General features: G+C 49.2%; 1 protein-coding gene across 1 annotated transcript in view; it reads right to left on the reverse strand.

Annotated features, from left to right (window-relative positions):
• cnnm1 (cyclin and CBS domain divalent metal cation transport mediator 1) overlaps positions 1–21151 on the reverse strand; it is a gene marked incomplete at both ends in the record, with an annotated part of 55885 nt that overhangs the window by 8638 nt on the left and 26096 nt on the right. The window contains 4 exons of the mRNA XM_084321874.1: positions 2622–2850; positions 5866–6008; positions 8859–8958; positions 11793–11962. Of these exons, the coding sequence (XP_084178000.1) occupies positions 2622–2850; positions 5866–6008; positions 8859–8958; positions 11793–11962 (642 nt within the window). The remainder of the gene's footprint in view (positions 1–2621; positions 2851–5865; positions 6009–8858; positions 8959–11792; positions 11963–21151) is intronic.

Below are 21151 nucleotides of genomic sequence, written 5' to 3' on the forward strand. Positions count from 1 at the left end.
CAGCACCTGCACTGTTGGTGGGTGAGCCTAGTAAAGGATGTCGCATTGCGTTCATCTTCAATGAATGGACCAATGCAATAGTCTACCAAAGCCCCCCCTCTCTCTATATATATCTCACACACGCACACGCACACACACACTTCAGAAACAAACATAGTATCAATGAGAGCATCAATAATACACCTGAGTGATGTCTAGTAAAAAAAAAAAATGTTGGGCCCCCCCCCCCAGTGCTGGGCCCTTGAAATCATCCTAAGCTACCCCCCCCCAGCTACGCCCCTGCACACACACACACACACACGTTGCCTGTGTTTAACACTTTGAGTGGCACTCACGAGATTTCTCAGGTTTTTTTATAGGTGGTTGCATGCCACTCACGAGATTTCTCTGAATTTTTTTTTTTTTTTCTTTTTTGCGATCTGAAAAATTATTGCATCACCCGAGCCTACCCGAGTATAGCCGAGGGGCGCCGGCGATCACTGTGGAAAAAAGCGCCCCCTGTCGTCTCCCAGATGACATAAGTGATTTTGGAATGGACTCAATGAAAATGAATGGGGAAAAAAATCCGGTACTCCACATTTTCCAGTTCACTGATCCAGCCGGGGTTACTAGAGTTCATTCTGGAGCCTCAGATCCCCGCGGATCATGGAGTTCTACTGTATCGCGTTGGATCCATACACGTATCGATTTTTTCGAATGGTGATCAGGAATTGGAATATACCAGTTGGATACCATCTGATGTCAGGTAAGGACTCTATGTTATCAGTGGTAGGATAATCAGAGTAAGTTTGATGAAGTTATAAGCTGTTTTGTGAAATGTCTTCTTTCGGTTTCACTGTAAAAGTCTGTGAGGAAATCAACGGAGCGATTATCAGTGCGCGGCCGTAATGTGCGTGCGTGCACGTATAATATTGATCATTAGCGTTTATTTGAAAACGATTCATAAAAAGGCTGACGAATATCAACGTTGTGGAATATTCCACTAAAAGACGATTTTCATAGAATGCTCCAGAATGAGCTGTTTTTTATATCAAAACGGGGGCTTTTCTAACTGCTCTGAAACGGCAAGGACGCGATAAAAAAACAATCTGCCTTCACAGCACTGACTGGAAAATAGTCTTTGATAATGCGATGGGCAGATTAGACACATAGCCATAATTTAAAACATAGATTAGGCGATATTAACGTTAACATTGGCGCCGATGGTGGCATTCAAGCGGTAAAACGGAAAACCAGGCGTGGCGCTGAAAGTGTTAATATAGAGCTTTGTTGACACATTCCACACAGAGTTTGAGTCTTTCACTATATTCCATCTCATTCCATCACTGTTTCCAGACCAGCAGCTTTTCTAGCAGGAAGCCTGGATGAGACTAGCCTGGTGTACCACACAGTTTAAGAAGCTCTTATCTCTCTACAGAATCTTCATTCAAATAAAGATTCCATCGCTGGTCTGTGCTTTTGGTGGCTTGAGGGGTAGCCAAAGCTGTAATTACCTTCAGGAGAGCCAAGAAACACATTCCCATTGACGTCCAGTTTATATATATATATTAGTGCTGTCAATAGATTTTTTACTTGAGACCGAAGCTTGTAACCGATATTTACTTGAGTAAAATCATGGAATTAATGTAAAATCAACACAAAGAAAGTATATTTAGATTCAAAGACTATTTTAACAGCTTTCTTTGAATACAGTTTCTCTCCTGTGAAATACAAATGTTCAACAAAACCATCAACATTGACTCAGCTAGACCTCTTTCTTATATCCGCGGCGCTAAGATTGAAGATTTTTCACTCCATAGATTAATCTAGATTAATTTATTTTAATGCTTTAAATAATTTAAATTAATCTCAAGTTAAAGCATTAATTTTGACAGCCCTAATATTTTTATGAAATATTCAATTTTGTTCAAGACTTCAATGATGTTTCTGGTACAATATAGCTGTCATCAAGAGCTGTCACATGATTTAAGTGGGTGTCCTAGATTAGACTAGACTACCACATGCCTCCTCTGTCTGTCTGGCGAAGGTGTAGACTACCACATGCCTCCTCTGTCTGTCTGGCGAAGGTGTAGACTACCACATGCCTCCTCTGTCTGTCTGGGGAGGGTGTAGACTACCACATGCCTCCTGTCTGTCTGGGGAAGGTATAGACTACCATATGCCTCCTCTGTCGGTCTGGGGAGGGTGTAGACTACCCCATGCCTCCTCTGTCGGTCTGGGGAGGGTGTAGACTACCACATGCCTCCTCTCTGTCTGGGGAAGGTGTAGACTATCACATGCCTACTCTGTTAGACTGGGGAGAGTGCATCCTCTGATACATGTGGATTCACCAGCCGCTTCTTTTCACCTGACAGCGAGGAGTTTCACTGGGAGAGCGCTATTGTAATGACCAGTCTCTGCAGTGTTAGGCGAGTGCTTAGACCTCTACACTACCCAGCCGCCATGGCATTTTGTTTTTTAACCCAAAACCCTTAACCGGTCAGTGTTAAGTGCCTTGCTCGAGAGCATGTCGGCGGTAGTTGAGGTAATGTAATCTCTCCTCGGTGCTCTGAGATCTCACTGGCCTTTTCCGCGAACCCCCTCCTCTCGCTCCGGGACGGAGGGCGGTCCGCTCTACTTACGGACGATGCGGTTCCTCTCGTTGAGAAGGGAGGTGCTGCGGAGGGCTATCTGGAGGTGGGGGTGCGCGAGGCGGGCCAGGCCCAGCCGGGCGTGAGTGTGCGTGAGGGGGAGGGCGATGCTGTGGGAGCGCGCCTCGGGGATGGGAGGTCTCCCCTCCGGGTCGGGGGTCAGCGGAGAGCTATCCATCCTGGTGGCCGTCAGCGCGTTCTGGTAGTGGCTCCTCGTTATCTGATGGGCGGGACAAATATATACTACTGTTCATATAATATATACAAATATATACTACTGTTCATATAATATATACTACTGTTCATATAATATAGACAAATATATACTACTGTTCATATAATATATACTACTGTTCATATAATATAGACAAATATATACTACTGTTCATATAATATATACAAATATAATACTACTGTTAGTTGTGTTTTTGGCAATACATGCTCTCCTTAGGAATGTGACTTGTGTATGTTTGTGGGGTTTTCTATGATGGGTGTGTGTTTTATTGATTGTGGGTGTGTGTGTGTGTGTGTGTGTGTGTGTGGGGGCAAGAGAGCGAGGACAGTGAGAGGGAGAGAGAGTATGAAAGTGTATGAAAGTCTGTATGTGTACATCATTTTTTGTGATCAAATTATTTAAATGTTTACATTATTTCATTAAATCATATACACAACAGGTAACAACTAAGGCTATCAATCGATTACACTTGACAGCCCTAGGAAACAACACATAACAACACACAGGACATATCAAGCAACAAACAAGACCCCCCCCCCTCCCCTCCCCCAGGACTTCTCTGAAAAGGTACCCCGGGCCCCGCGTTGTAGGCATGACCACCACAAGCGGCGGCAAGCACAAGCCACCGGTCTCCCAGAAGAACACCGTTCACCAGCCTACAAATAACACACCCTAATGTCACCAAGGGCTGTAGGTCAAGCAGCGTGAGGGTTCAAGGACCTCCCTGCGCACCAAAATGACTGCCAGCCCTAGCTACAACAGGCCAAAAGTGGCTAAAGTAGCGGCAGCATTACAGTTACATTTTCTTGTTTTGCCCCATGTATCCGTGCAACGGACTGTTCCATATCAATTATATCTAATACTAGTAACCACTGTTGCTTCGACAGTGAATGTGTCCGGCCAACGCAACGCAATCATTTTCTTCGCTGCTGTTAGGCCAGCCAGCCAGAGCCGGCGTTGTTGTAATGAGAATTTCAACTTGGAGTCATCATTCAACAATAGAAGTAATGGAGAGCAGGGTACATAGCAATTCAATATGTCGGACAGACATGAAGATACACAATTCCAAAAATGAAATACGTTCTGAGAGTAAAATTATAGTGTATCATTTGGTGGTTTGGATTTCTTGATGAAAGTGATATGTTGGCCCAATGTATGTGTACATCATTAACCTCATTCAAACCATGTCCTCCTCACGGCTTTGAAGACAAACATCCGGACATAACGACCAGGTCTTATACTGTAATGTACTGTAAGTATTCCTCAGACTCAGAGAGAGGGGGGGGGGATGAAGAGAGGGGGGGGGGGGGGGGGTGAAGGAAGAAGGCAACATCCATCACTAAAGCCTAAATTATTCATGCTGGAAATGGAGCTGATTTAAAGGCCAGTGATTAAAGGAGAGCGAGGTCGCATGGAACAGAGCGGAGGACGTCTGCGTTCAGTCAGGATCAGGGATTTAGACATATCAAAGAGGATGCTGAAAAGGACTGTGCGTGCGTGTGTGTGTGCATGTGTGCGTGTGGAGCGGAGAAGTTGGCTTTTGGGGAACGTTGAAGATTTAATGCAGTGCAGTCGGTACTTAAAATACGCTCCCAGGATGTTGCACACACACACTGAGCCAGTGAGTCACTTGTTCTGTTATTCCTGTACATGATAACATCGGATGACGATGAACTGTTTGTCATGGTTGTTTGAGTGTGTTGGTGTGTGTGTGTATCATCACAACTCTGTCAATGGCAGTAAGTAAAGGCATGAGCATTCTAACCGCTGTAGGTAATCGGATGCAAATCGTGTTCCAGAAGGCCGCAGGCGTCAAATTGCGTCACAGCGACGAGACCGTGGCTGTTCCAATTCCAAGGCTCCTTCAAATGCAGCCAAGAAATTAAGCCTTCTTTTCCTTAGTCTGGAGTTCGGATGGATCCTCTGGGACGGTCAAGAAGGCATTTCGCACCAAGGAGCAGATATGCCAACTAGTATTTACCAAGGCCGAATGCTCTGGTATCGTACGACCTAGGACCATTATTATACTGTTGTTATTATACTTTTTTTCAGGCGAAAATTTACCCATTTAGATTCCAAATAATGTGGTCAGTTTGTCCAAATAACGGCTGTTTGGAAATTTGCTCCAATGTTTTCGGAGATTGAGCGGCTGCGACAGGACTGGGGTTGACGCATGCCCAGTTGAACTGGGAATCCCCGTTCAACGTGAGGTTAAAATCGTAACCGATCATCCTGCTATATTCCTTTAACTGTAATTTATCAGTCTCCCCAGTTAGTAACTAGATTAATACATTTAGTGGAAGTGCGCAGTAATCAAATTATCTGGATAAAATCATTGCTTTATTCGTCTGAATCAGATGATGCTAACGGCCATTTTGAGCCTCTCTTGGTCCATATATGGGCATATGCTTGTGCCGTGATGCGAGGGCTTCCCCAATCTTGGCACCGACAGGATTCCTTCATTTAACTGGGCATGTGTCAGCCCCAGTCTCCTCCATAGACCAGACTGTCTCATTTAACAGCCTCAGTCTCCTCTGTATACCAGACCGTCTCATTTAACAGCCCCAGTCTCCTCTGTAGACCAGACCGTCTCATTTAACAGCCCCAGTCTCCTCTGTAGACCAGACCGTCTCATTTAACAGCCCCAGTCTCCTCTGTAGACCAGACCGTCTTATTTAACAGCCCCAGTCTCCTCTGTAGACCCGACCATCTCATTTAACAGCCCCAGTCTCCTCCGTAGACCAGACCATCTCATTTAACAGCCCCAGTCTCCTCTGTAGACCAGACCGTCTCATTTAACAGCCCCAGTCTCCTCTGTAGACCAGACCATCTCATTTAACAGCCCCAGTCTCCTCCGTAGACCAGACCATCTCATTTAACAATGCTTGGTTTGACCTTTGCCGTCCAAGAAGGGTGCACCTTTGTAAACCGTGTCCTTGGAAAGCCTACAACCCCTGATTTGAGACACAGCTTGTGTGTGTGTGCATGTGCATGTTCTACCTTGATGATCTGCAGGTTAGTGAGTTGTCTGACTGAGTAGTCAGGCAGGTAGACTCCTCCTGAGTTCAGCTGCCCCAGGCTTCCTGCACTCAGCACTGAGTCAGACTGGTTCAGACCACTGGTCCTAGAACTGCATCTGTAGACTGGACACACACACACACACACACACACACACAGGTAACATGCACACGCACATGCACACACACACACACAAATGCAACACGCACACACACACACACACAGGAAACACACAAACGCAACACGCACAGGAAACACACAAACGCAACACACACACACAAACGCAACACGCACACACACACAACACGCATGCACACACACAGGAAACATACAAACGCAACACACACACACTTGTTTACTTTATGTACTGATATATCAAGGTGTGTTTTTTAAACTATTACATTTGTACTAACATTTTTACATAAGAAAATATACCACACAGTTTATAGCATCACAATATTCACCTTATAGACCACGCCCACTTCTGGCTTTATCTGTTTATTTCCTGTAACTTTAACTCATTCAACGCCATAGCCACGCCCCATCTCTACTCTCTAGCGCCAGCTTTCCATTGCCTATTTTCACGATGCGTCACGATGTTTGCAGAGCTATATCTATATTCTATATTATAGCTATGGAGAAAATAGTCAGACTCATTTGACAGACACTATTTGTAATCCAATATGTAAAAAAATTGTTACTTTTTTCATGTATACGTTCACATGTTATCCCGTGGTGAATATTGTATAGTTTCAGAGTGATCCGGGCTAATTCCTGGAAGCTGAGTTATGGAGCGCTATGTGCATTTTGCGAAAGTCGTTCGTGTTTCTTGCCTGGACATGATATTATTTCCAAATCAAAGGTATATAATAGGTATTGTGTTTCATCATGAAGGCATCAAAGGGGGGGGGGGTCGTTTTGTGATCCTCTGATCGTCAGCAACGGCATACGTTGTGATCGATGTGAAATCATTGTAGGATCAAAGTAGGATTGATGTCATATAGTCCTTACCTTTGATGAATTGAAAATGGGGGACCCTGGTGGAAACAAGACGAAAGTCTTTCTCTGGTCTGCATCCCCTTAACAATTGTATGTATTGAGATGTACTGTACTGTACCCATTCTGCAATCTGTTAATAAACTTTTCAATCTTTTCAATCAATCAATGATAGGAGGTATTGCAAAAAGAATATTCCAATTGTCTGATCGCGATTTCCAGTATTGATGTCCATCGGGTCCCTGAGATGAAATGGCACAAAATATGCATCAGAACATTGTACATATGTCTATACCGAACACTGTGACCTCATTTTCTTCTTCTAAATTCATGCTATATTATGTTATTATGTTATTTGATACTATCTTGTCTAGCACAGTCTCTGGAGCGTAACAGTAAGAAGCATTTTGTATGAAAGTATTCTGTACTTCTGTATGACAACTATTAAAGAACTTAGAACTTAGAACTTAACTTAGCATCAATTGTGCTGAACGCGTTCCAAGGTGCTCGGATGAAGCGTTTCACTTGGTAAATACACAGGTCACAACATGTTTACAGGAACGTTTTGGAGTTGTATTTGGAGTGTATTGGGGGTGACTGTTAGGAACTAGGCTACACTGGCACACCTACTTCCAGTGAATGACGCTAAGCTAGGCTAACATGCGGCTGTTCCCTAAGCCTAATGCATGCACAGAGAAGAAAATTTCACAGTTTTTCACATCCTAAGAGGCCACCTTGTTTGTGGTTTGATACCTTAAACCTTGTGACACAGATGCTAGCTGGTGTGAATATTCCAAACCAAATCAATAAATGCATAAGCACACATTAACTGTTTAGCCCACTGTAACTATTATAGTTGTCAGGATAAATCAATCAAGCCTTTATAAATGAATATTCTCCATCACCACAGTGATATTTATTATACTTCTGAAATCCCAGATGTCCAATTAGCATTGGATTATTTCATAAAGACCTTCCTATTAACCGTTAATAAGCATGCACCCTTCTACAGTGGTGGTTCACCACAGAGAAACTCCTCTGGGTTCTGCCCTGGATACGGTTCACGCCATGGGAATCAAGAGGCACTTTCACAGGATATCAAGATGCTGACCCCGATCACACACTTTATACATGTGTGACGCACACACACACACACGCACAAAGAGAAGGAGTTGTGTGTGTGTATGTGAGAAAGAGAGGGAATGAACAAGAGACAACGGAAGAGACAGGCAGGCAGAGAGAGAGAGAGAGATCATGTCTTTCCAATGGATAATTTTCAGAAATCCTAATTAGAGTTCTTCTAATTACTGCTGGTACATATTATTTCCCATGACTGCTACTCTCACAGGCTTAAAGACACATCACAGTCATCATCATCATCATCATCACCTGGTCCCCAGAATTTGCTCTGAACAGGGTAAATCTGCATTATGCTATGATGCCTCTAGCTCATGGAATGAACTCCCAACAGTCCTTAAAGCTTGATATTCTCAGAGTTTAAAACCTTGATCTCCAACCTTTATCAATCAAGTTGTACGTGTTTTAATTTATTTGTTATCCTTGCTTTTTGCCTCGTCTTATTGTCATATTGTTATGATTTTATATGCTGTGTGATTTGATACGCCTTTCTTTTTGCTCATTATTTCTGTATGTACACAAGACGTGACTGTAAATGAGGGAAACCTCAGTTGCCTTTCGAGTTTAAATAAAGGTTTGAAATTAAATGAAAGAGAAACTCCTCTGGGTTCTACCCTTGGATAGGGTTCAAGTCATGGGAACATATTCAAGAGGCACTTTCACAGGTGCTGACCCAGATCACACACTGGGTTCAGGCATGTATCATAATATACATCCCAATATTCTACCTCTTATTCTGATGGATGTTTCATTGTGATCAGACCGTCAGCTGACACGATCATTCCAGAGATGATGGGAGGGGTCAGGTCAAATTCACCATCATCATCATCGTGTGAACTCACCAATAGGTAGGGGTGGTATGAGGGACGGCATGCCGTAGTAGGAGAAGGCACCGTTCTCAAAGCGCAGAGCCTCCTTCCCGATCTCCACCTCCACCCGACCCTGAAACACCAACACACAGTCCTGTAAACTCGTACCACCTCCACCTGGAACACCAACACACAGTCTCTCTCCACCTCCACCTGGAACACCAACACACAGTCTCTCTCCACCTCCACCTGGAACACCAACACACAGTCTCTCTGCACCTCCACCTGGAACACCAACACACAGTCTCTCTGCACCTCCACCTGGAACACCAACACACAGTCTCTCTCCACCTGGAACACCAACACACAGTCTCTCTCCACCTGGAACACCAACACACAGTCTCTCTCCACCTGGAACACCAACACACAGTCTCTCTCCACCTGGAACACCAACACAGTCTCTCTCCACCTGGAACACCAACACACAGTCTCTCTCCACCTGGAACACCAACACACAGTCTCTCTCCACCTGGAACACCAACACAGTCTCTCTCCACCTGGAACACCAACACAGTCTCTCTCCACCTGGAACACCAACACAGTCTCTCTCCACCTGGAACACCAACACAGTCTCTCTCCACCTGGAACACCAACACACAGTCTCTCTCCACCTCCACCTGGAACACCAACACACAGTCTCTCTCCACCTCCACCTGGAACACCAACACAGTCTCTCTCCACCTGGAACACCAACACACAGTCTCTCTCCACCTGGAACACCAACACACAGTCTCTCTCCACCTGGAACACCAACACACAGTCTCTCTCCACCTGGAACACCAACACACAGTCTCTCTCCACCTCCACCTGGAACACCAACACACAGTCTCTCTCCACCTCCACCTGGAACACCAACACACAGTCTCTCTGCACCTGGAACACCAACACAGTCTCTCTGCACCTGGAACACCAACACAGTCTCTCTCCACCTGGAACACCAACACAGTCTCTCTCCACCTGGAACATCAACACAGTCTCTCTCCACCTGGAACACCAACACAGTCTCTCTCCACCTGGAACACCAACACAGTCTCTCTCCACCTGGAACACCAACACACAGTCTCTCTCCACCTGGAACACCAACACAGTCTCTCTCCACCTGGAACACCAACACACAGTCTCTCTGCACCTCCACCTGGAACACCAACACACAGTCTCTCTCCACCTGGAACACCAACACACAGTCTCTCTCCACCTGGAACACCAACACACAGTCTCTCTCCACCTGGAACACCAACACACAGTCTCTCTCCACCTGGAACACCAACACACAGTCTCTCTCCACCTCCACCTGGAACACCAACACACAGTCTCTCTCCACCTCCACCTGGAACACCAACACAGTCTCTCTCCACCTGGAACACCAACACAGTCTCTCTGCACCTGGAACACCAATACAGTCTCTCTCCACCTGGAACACCAACACAGTCTCTCTCCACCTGGAACACCAACACAGTCTCTCTGCACCTCCACCTGGAACACCAACACAGTCTCTCTGCACCTCCACCTGGAACACCAACACAGTCTCTCTGCACCTCCACCTGGAACACCAACACAGTCTCTCTGCACCTGGAACACCAACACAGTCTCTCTGCACCTGGAACACCAACACAGTCTCTCTGCACCTGGAACACCAACACAGTCTCTCTGCACCTGGAACATCAACACAGTCTCTCTGCACCTCCACCTGGAACACCAACACAGTCTCTCTCCACCTGGAACACCAACACAGTCTCTCTCCACCTGGAACATCAACACAGTCTCTCTGCACCTCCACCTGGAACACCAACACAGTCTCTCTCCACCTGGAACACCAACACAGTCTCTCTGCACCTGGAACACCAACACAGTCTCTCTGCACCTGGAACACCAACACAGTCTCTCTCCACATGACCCTGGAACACCAACACAGTCTCTCTGACTATTTATTATCTAGTAATTGTGTGTGTGTGTACGTGATGTCACAGATAAAGAGGGTTTAGTGCTATATTATTCTACTGTGCTATATTTAATTTAGTTTATATCCCATTTAATTGTATTCAATCTCTTTATTAAGTTGTAAAGCCCTGGCCTATATTTGATTTCATAATTATATTATATTCTAGTGAAGGAGAGGAGTTATTTTTCATTTTTATAACAATAATAATAATAATAATAATAATAATAATAACTTCATAATAATAATCATGCCATTGCATTACTGCTGATCAGCACGCCTATCAGAAATAAATGTTTACTGTATTGATAATCTCAGAACCAAGCATTTGAAATTACCTGGTTTAGTGCTTAGCCTTATTTTTCTAATAGTGTTCACTGCCAGACTTAGAGCAAATCACGCCACGTTGCGAAGGCTATCTCGGCATGTGGCTTTATATTTCTCGAACAAATTATATACTGTTCATAAGTTCTATTTTCTTTAGTATTCCGTTCATTTTGTATTGTATTTCGTTTACTTCGTAATGTATAGAGTTTGCTTAATTTGTATTTTAGCACACACACATATCTGCCAACAGCGCTGTCAGGAGTGCAGACTGCTCCGCGAGCCACACATATTGGGCATGTCTGCGCTGGTATCTCATTGCGCAATGTCCTTTAGTGGATAGCTCGCAAAGATGGAGCAGAATCCATGTGCAAACCCCGCACAGGTGATTGATTGATTGAAAATTTTATTAACAGATTGCAGAATGGGTACAATACAGTACGGCTCAATACACACAATTGTTAAGGGGATGCAGACCAGAGAAAGACTTTCGTCTTGTTTACATCAGGGTCCCCCATTTTCAATTCATAATGAATTGTAAGTAAGGGGGCAATTACCACCGCGCAATCCATTCTTAGTGGATCTGGTCAGATATTCGTAGTAGTTCTGGAGAGACAGGAGGAGGGCCTAGATGTTTGTAGGCCTACCTGCAGAATGAGGACGAAGTAGTCGGAGGGCTTGTTCCTCTGGAACAGGAAGTGCTGTGGCGAGCGCTTGTTCTTGGGGTTGAACTTGAGATCCTGGACCACACTGGGGTGCTTGATGAGGCGCAGTAGGATCTTCTCTGACAGGTGACACGACCTGAAGGGCTCCACCTCTGGACCACGGAGAAATACACACACACACACATGCACACGCACACACACACACACGCACACACACACACACACACACACACAAGGTCAAGGGGAACATGGAGTCTGTTTCCCTTTACAGTTAGCTAAATGGTAAATGGACTGCATTTATATAGTGCGTTTATCCAAAGTGCTTTACAACCTATGCCTCACATTCACCCATTCACTCACACATTCACACACCGATGCTCATCGGGAGCAGTTAGGGGTTAAGTGTCTTGCTCAAGGACACTTTGACATGTTGCCAGGATTGAACCGGAAACCTTCTGATTACCAGACAACCGCTCTACCTCCTGAGCCACTGTCACCCCCGCTATCAGACAAGCCCCCTCCACCCTGCATCTATGCAAAATCAACACTCGTGGATTTGTAAACACTTCGTTTTTGGGGGATGTTTTACAGTGTAGGCAATGTAGTAGGACTATATACTGTAATGGCTATATATGTACAGTACATGTAGGCATGAATGTAGTAGGACTATATACTGTAATGGCTATATATGTACAATACATGTAGGCATGAATGCAGTAGGACTATATACTGTAATGGCTATATATGTACAATACATGTAGGCATGAATGTAGTAGGACTATATACTGTAATGGCTATATATGTACAGTACATGTAGGCATGAATGTAGTAGGACTATATACTGTAATGGCTATATATGTACAGTACATGTAGGCATGAATGCAGTAGGACTATATACTGTAATGGCTATATATGTACAATACATGTAGGCATGAATGTAGTAGGACTATATACTGTAATGGCTATATATGTACAGTACATGTAGGCATGAATGTAGTAGGACTTTATACTGTAATGGCTATATATGTACAGTACATGTAGGCATGAATGTAGTAGGAGTGACTATATACTGTAATGGCTATATATGTACAGTACATGTAGGCATGAATGTACACATGCACACTGCACAGGCACACATGCTAACTAACACACACACACATACTGTACACACACACACATTGTACACACACCATACACACATGCACACACATACTGTACACACGCATACTATGCACACATACACATTACACACACAAACATAATGTACACACATACTGTACACACATACACACGCACACACATACTGCACACACACATACATACTGTTCACATATACTGTACATACATACACACACATACTGTACACACACACACACATTGTACACACACACACACATACTCTACACCAGGGGTCAGCAACCTTTTTGACATGAAGTGCCAGTTTGAAATATAGTTGTAACTAGTGTGCCATATCATCAATATTCCATGCACCGTAATATTTTTTTCTCATAATCAGGTATTTTTAATGATAATTTTTACATTATTACATCATTATTGTTATTGTTATTATTAACAATATTATTATGATGGTTGTATCAACCCTAAATCTGAGTTGTGGGGGGGGGGATGCAGACAAACAGCTGCATACAGTGCGACCATTTCACTCACATTTGCCCATTCATTTTTGGACACATCCAAAATGCCATGTGGGCTGCCTCCACCATCGGTGTGTGTACTGTACGTGTGCTGTACTGTACGTTAAACAAGACGAAAGTCTTTCTCTGGTCTGCATCCCCTTAACAATTGTATGTATTGAGCTGTACTGTACTGTACCCATTCTGCAATCTGTTAATAAAGTTTTCAATCAATCAATCAATCAATGCTGTGTCGTAGCTCCACCTACAGGCCTAATGGAGAACACCACAATGTGTGAATGAATGGGTGAATGTGAGGTATAACGTGTAAAGACGTTTCGATTGATCGCAAGACTACACTGTGTAGCAGGGTGGATTATCCCTGCTTCGTGGGAACTGTGGGGTGCGGTCAATAGGTAGCGAGACACAGTAGCACCCTGGCCAGCTGCACCTCCGTCTTTGGGGTCCGGAGCGTCAACTGGAGGCTGGTAGTGGGGGTGAATGAGGCCCAGGGTTTACAAACCTGGTCCGGTACTCTGGTCTTCCTCCCTCTCTCTGGAGTAGTCCGCAGTACTCCCCAACACACCCTCACCCTCCACAGTTGCCCCTTTTTCCCTCCCACACCTACTGACCGGATGGTAGAGAAATAACTGGGTTCCCCCCGCAAGCAGTACCCTCCCTTGTGTGAGACGACCAGAACCCTTACAATGGAAATGGAAAAGGTAGAATAGCAAGGGGTTACGATTACATATATTACCCGTAGTAAAGGGTTAGGGTTAGGGTTAGAAATAATGAAAGACACACACACAAGACTCCCATCTACATCATTTACTGTTATTTAAAGACTGGTCATCTACAAATATTTAATAGCAATGGGTCCACGGAAGGTAGTTCTATTATTACTCAAGTTGTAATTCAATACCTTGCAAACACTTATATTGTACACCCACACAGTATAGACTCAGGTATTGCAGACCCAAAGTTAATAGACCCAGATATTGTAGACTTCAATATACTTGACTCCTTACCCACGTCTGGGCTAGTACCAATAATAATACCTCTTCTTAGGCTTTACTTATATGGCAGCGTTACATTTACCCCCAAGAGGGGAAGGGTTAAATAGATGGGAAAGTAATATTACACACACATTGTATCACGCTCAAAGAAAAGGAAATAAAACCAAAGTGTGTGGGCCCACAATTACCAAAACAAAAGCCCTATGCTAATGCCGGCATGTAATGTTTATGGGGTACCCCTATGCACTGTGGTTAGCAAACACCAGCTTCGCCCGTAGGCTGCGACACACTGTGTAATGTACGATAGGATCCTGGGCGCCGAAGCCCTAATGTTTACTCTACCAAAATGGCGGCCGCGCCGCTCCACCACCGTCCTGGTGGCAAGATGGCGTCGAACACTCGCGCCGCAGGTGCTAGCAGGCGGAGCTATAGCAGAGAGGCAGTGCTGGCTGAGCTGGTGCTGGGCGAACTCTGCTGGTGGTAAAGAACTCCCCGTGTCCTGCAGGCAGCCTGGGGCAGGGTGTGCTGCTGCTCTCCGGTGCAGACAGCTGTTGACGCCCGGGCAGACTGCTTGGATGTCCCGTACGTCTCTGGCACGCAGACTATACCGTCACTGTAACTAGGTATAACACGAGCAATGCTACTGTGAACCTTAGCCGCACGCTACTTATACCGCTCACTGTAACTAGGTATAACTCGACTCTTAGTGCCCGACTCTGCACTTAATGTTCATAATATCATAACACTGGTACTGCTAGGATATCGTCTCCACTAGCCAGTACTTCCTATCACCCGTCACGGTTCCACGGGGCTCTCCGGCATAAACGTCAGCAACGGGGCTGTCTAGAGCTCCCCCGTTAGACGTGACTTCTCGTGGTCAAGTTCACTGCCGAGAAGAGAGCGACTTCCGCTCGGCTCCTCTCTTTATCATCTCTCAGCTCTCTCCGCCACTCTCTGCCTGCTACTGCCCCCTGCTGGTCTCGCCTGCCAGTCACAAGGGGGACGCACTGTAAAATATGAATCAATACTGTCATTTATGATCCGTATTCACATGTTCTTTGGACGGGGCGTTTGTGTCATTGTTCGTGTGAATCAATGACACTAGTTAGAATGTCTTTGTGTACAAAAAGGGATATAAACACAGTCAGCAGTTCTGAATAATATACCATATTTTCCAGACTGCTACATTTCCCCCCACTTTGAACTTGCTAAGTCCTCTGCAAGTTAACAACAAAAACAAACGCATGCATGAAAACGGTCCTGAGACCAACAGTTTCACACATCGGTTGACAATTACACATTATGCCAACAGTTTTACACACTCCCTCAGGAGTTGGACACACTGTTCCGCGAACACGCTCTTGAGCACGTAGTCCTGGCGATACCGAGCGGGTAGCCGACCTCTGGTGCTCCTCTGGGGCCGAGCGGCCTCCACTCTGGGGGGTTCCACCTCCCCCGCCTCCGATTCCGTGTCGGATTCCTCAGTGTCTGTCGGCGGGTCCTGGACCACGGCCTCACCCTCCGGGGCCATCGATGGACCGCCCGCGGCCTCCTCTTCGACTCCGTCTCCGCCGCCTTCCCCCTCCTCTCCTGAAGGGGTCGACTCCACCTCTGACTCGGCGCTTACGGCCTCCTCAGGGGCGTCCCGCAGGGGACCGGGGTGGTTACACGCCCTAGGATGCGGTTCCCGCCGGTGCCCGAAAGCACCTCCGATGTCTGATTCGGACGAGCTCCGCGGTGCCACCGGGATCTGTCGAGGGGCCCTCCCCCGCACTTCCGGGTCAGAAGCCGGGAAGGGACAGGTCTTGAGCTGGTCTCGATGCACGGTCCTTTCTGGACCCCCTGCTTCGGGCCTGACCGTGAACACGGGCGTCCCTTCGTGGCTCTGCTTAACCACCACATATGACGTAGGCTCCCACTTGTCTTGTATCTTATTACGGCCCCGGATTCGGTGGTCGCGTATCAGGACCCGGTCTCCGGCCCGCAGGAGTGCACCTCTGCTCTTCCTGTCGTAAATTCTCTTGCGTCGATGGGATGCCTGCTTCGCCGTGGCCTCAGCGGCCTCCGCGGCGGCCTTTAGTCGCTCGTGGTGACTCTGCACCCACTCATCTAGGTCTGCCGCCCCCTCCTCAATGACGTCTCTGCCCCCTAGGACATCTCGGGGCATCCTAGCGTCCCTCCCGAAGAGCAGGTAGAAGGGAGAGTATCCAGTGGAGGAGTGTTCGTGGCAATTGTATGTAAGTACCAACTCGGGTAGGTGCTCCTTCCAGTCCCGCTTCTTCTCTGCGGGCAGACTACGCAGCATGTCGTGCATTGTCCGATTGAATCTCTCGCACTGCCCATTCCCCTGGGGATGGTAGGGCGTGGTGCGGCTCTTTGAAATCCCATACAGTCGGCAGAGCTCCTTGATGACGCTCGACTCGAAATTTCGCCCTTGATCGGCATGGAGTCGGGCAGGGCAACCGTAGTACACAAACCAGTACTTGATGATGGCAGCGGCGGTGGTCTTCGCAGTCTGGTCTTTGGTCGGTACGGCAATAGTGAATCTGGTGAACATATCGGTCAGCACCAGTACGTTCTCATAGCCACCCACCGACCTCTCCAACACGGTGAAGTCCATGGCCAGGACCTCCATGGGTGCCGTCACGTTAGTGCAGGTCATCTGTGCCTGGGCTTTAGGGAACACGTCGCGGGCTAATGCACATCGCTTGCATTGCTTCACCCATTGCTTCACCTCTTCTGCCATTCCGATCCAGTAGTAACCTCGCCTCATCAGGACCACCGTCCCTTGTCCCCCGTAGTGTCCCGCGTCTTCGTGCTGGGTCTCGTAGATCCTCCTTCGCAGGGCTGTGGGCACCACCAGCTGGAGAACCTCCTCTCCATCCCGGGGATCGCTTACGCGCCGAAACAGCACTTGCTGATGCAGACGGAATCGTTCCCACTGCCCGTATAACTTGCGGAGTTTCGGGTCTCCTTCCTTCAGCTGTACTTTAGTGGGGGGGACCCCCTGTGCCACCGCCCGCCACACCGGACCCAACTCGGGATCGTCCGCCTGGAGCTGTCGCATTTCCGCCCAGTCATATCCGCTGTTCCCCTTCTGTGCCGCTATCCGTCGTGCGCCGACACTCGAGACCTCCCGCGTCTCTGTCGGTCTCCCAGGGCACAGCAGGGCCCGCACTTCCTCCGCTGGGACCATGACGTAGCCCTCGCGGGCGACTGGGGCGGGGACGGACAATGGAACGGCCCGTTCCTGGAGACCCTGACGGGTGTGGGTGCCAGCCGCGGCTATCATTAGGAAGTCTTTCTCAGTGTCTTCCACTTCAGGTTCTGATCGCATCGGCATGCGAGACAGAGCGTCTGCGTTCTGGTTGAGTCGACCAGGTTTGTAGTGCACCACGAAGTCATACTCCGCGAGCTGAGCGTTCCACCGCTGCTCCACTGCTCCCAGGTTGGCCGTGCCGAGGTGTCTCAACGGGTTGTGGTCGGTGATCACGGTGAACTGGGCGTACATCAGGAGGTCTCTGAACTTCTCGGTGACCGCCCACTTCAGGGCGAGGAGTTCCAGCTTGAACGCACTATAATTTTGGTCATTCCTTTCGGACCCACGCAGGCCTCGGCTCGCAAAGGCGATGACTCGCTCCACGCCCTCCTGTTCCTGACTGAGTACCGCTCCCAGTCCCAAGTAACTCCCGTCGGTGGTCACTATGAAGGGGAGCTGGAGGTCGGGGTAGGCCAGCACCGGGGGTGTCAAGAGGCACTGCCGCAGATGATCGAAGGCCGTCTGACACTGCGGCGTCCACTTGAAGGCCTCGGGCCGGCCCTTGGCGAACCCCTTTTTTTCTTTCCCCATCAGGGCGTGCAGTGGCTGGGCCACTTGGGCGAAGTGGGGCACGAACCGCCGATAATAGGACAGGAACCCGATCACCTGCCTCACTTCCTTCGCTGAGCGTGGCGCCGGCCAGTCCTCCAACGCCTTCACTTTGTCGGTGTCGACCTGTATGCCGGCCGCGGAGACGACGTGTCCCAGGAACTTGACTTCGGTCTTCAGAAGGAAGCACTTCCGGGGCTTGAGTTTGAGTCCATGCTCCCGAAGCCGTCCAAACACCAGGTCCAGCTTCTGACAGTGGCTCTCGAAGTCGCTGGCGAACACCAAGACGTCGTCTAGGTAGACGAGTAGGACGTCGAAGGCCAGGTCCCCCAGCACGGCGGTCATCAACCGCTGGAACGTCGCGGGTGCGTTACACAGTCCGAAGGGCATACGAGTCCACTGGTAGAGGCCGAAGGGCGTCGTGACAGCCGTCTTCTCTTGGTCTTCCTCTTTCACCGCCACCTGGAAGTAGCCGGCGGTGAGATCGAGCGAGGAGAAGATCTTGGCCTGCCCCAAGGCGTCTAGGGACTCCTCGATACGAGGTAGGGGGTAGGCATCCCGGTGTGTCACGTTATTTAGGCGGCGGTAATCGCAGCAGAACCGCACGGAGCCGTCTTTCTTTATGACGATCACGGCTGGTGACGCCCACGGACTGCAGCTCTCTACCAGGACACCCAGGTCCACCAGATCTTGCACGTGTCTCTTTACTTCTTGGAACACGTGGGGCGGTATTCGGCGGTGCCGTTGCTTGACCGGGTGTGCGTCACCAGTGGGAACGTAGTGTGTGACCGTGGTTGTGTAGCCATAGTCCCCGTCGTCCACGGAGAACACCGCCTTGTGTTTCTCCAATACTTGATTCAGCCGGCTCACTTGGGCCGGTGTGAGATCCTGCAGGTTCGCCTGTACGTCCACGGCGAGCCCGCGGGTCTTCCCGTCCGGCTCCGCCTCTGGCGGGCGGTCCCGAGTCTGAATCGCCGTCACTCGGACGCCTCCTTCCACTTCCTCCACGGTCACTCTCTCCTTAGGCCGTACCTGACGGGGGCAGTGGATCTCTGCCAACCTGGCCCGGGGTCGGAGCACCATCTCGACGTTGGTCGGGTTCAACACCCGCACAGGCACTCTCCCCTGTCGGGCGTATGCCACCACGTTCGCCACCAATAGTCCGGGAGGCAGGTTGGCCCTCGGCGTGTGCTCTATCATCACGGGACGCCGCATCCCCGCTGTCGTCTCACAACGGCCTGGGACGACCACTTCGCTGTGCGGGGGAATGACCACTGGTTCCCTGCCGGCCACTTTGACGTACCCCATCCTTCCCGGGGCGATACACTCTCGGGCTTCCTGGGCCATGGCGGCGACCACACGGCGGATGGCGACGCTCCCCGCGTCGACACGTCTTCGGCTCGCCGGCCGCATCCCCTTGATCCCCTTGAACAGGCCATCTACCCCGCCGAGCACGTTCATGCCCAGAAGTCCCGGGATAGCGTCTCCTGTGGCCACTCGGCCTGGATCGTCTTTTAGTATGAATATGCATTTCCCCGGAAATGTCATATCCAGGCACTTCACTTCGGCGTAGAGACACCCCACCACTGGGATCTCCAACCCGTTGGCGGCGAAGAGAGTGATCCAGTTGGAGGGGGTCAACCGCGACCGCGGGAAGTGTCTGCGGAAGTGGCTTTCGGTCATGGTGGTGACTTCGGCGCCGGTGTCGAAGAGGCAGCAGGTCTCGACCCCGTCAATCTGGACGTCTAAGGTGAGACATTCCCCCATGTCTTGCGTCTTAGTGCCCCCTGCGGCCGAGTCGGCGACTCCGGTTACGACGCCGTTGACTGCCCTTCGGGATCCGGGTCGGTCCCCTGACGAGCCCGGAACTTCGGGGGTGGGGGCAGGGGCTGGGTGGGGCTCGCTGGCGTGGCGGGGGCACTCCCTGCTGATGTGGCCCGGCTGATTGCAGGCATAGCAAATCAACCTGCCCTCTTCGTCCCGGCGGGGCAGTTCCCGCTTAGCGGCGGGCGCGTCGTCTCTGCGTCGCCGTCCGGGGCCGCCTCTCTGGGTCGCGTCCCGCGTCTGTTGGACGGCCTGGAAGAGTTGCTCCTGACGTGCGTCCAGCCGCTCTTGCCCTGCGAAGAGCCGCTTAAAAGCTCCCTGTATTGCGTCTCCGCTCATCGGGGCCTCTCGTCCTTCTGCGGCTGCGGCGTGGACCAGGGCCTGGGCGCCACCCCTATTGGGGGGCAGGACCATCTCCTCCTCCGACCAGTCTATCGCCGCCATCATCAATCCGAGAAACGTCTGCTCTCCGTTCTCTTTTATGGACTTCTTCATCTCCCGTCGCAGCATCCCATCCTTCAGGCCTACCACAAACTGCTCCTGCAGCCGGGCGGCAGGATCCGCGACTCGTTGGGGTTCCCGGCCCTGTATGCGACGCATCTGTTCCTGTAGATCATACGCAAACTCCCTCACGGTCTCGCCATCTCCTTGTCGGCGGTCGAGGAACTCTCTCAGGCGTTCACTGACCGAGGTCTTGTCCCCGTACGTCTCCTGCAGCACCCGGAACACGGCGTCCGGCTCCGGGGCGGTCCCTTCTAGTACGAAGCGCACTGTCCGTTTAGCCGCGCCCTTTAGATGCTGCTGTACGAACTCTGCTTGTTCGTCACCGGGCACTCTGCTGCTCCGAAAATGCACCTTCATGTCTCGGATCCAGTCGTCCACCAGCGGCTCTCCTCTCTCTTTCCCCCCTCCAAATTCGCTGCACTTCCGCTCTCGTTGGACGTACACCACTGGGAGGGGCGCTGGAGGAAGCTGTTGGATCATGGCTTGGGCCAAGGC

This window comes from Notolepis coatsorum (assembly GCF_963971535.1).
Source record: "Notolepis coatsorum genome assembly, chromosome: 9".
In the NCBI taxonomy this organism is placed as follows: Eukaryota; Metazoa; Chordata; class Actinopteri; order Aulopiformes; family Paralepididae; genus Notolepis; species Notolepis coatsorum.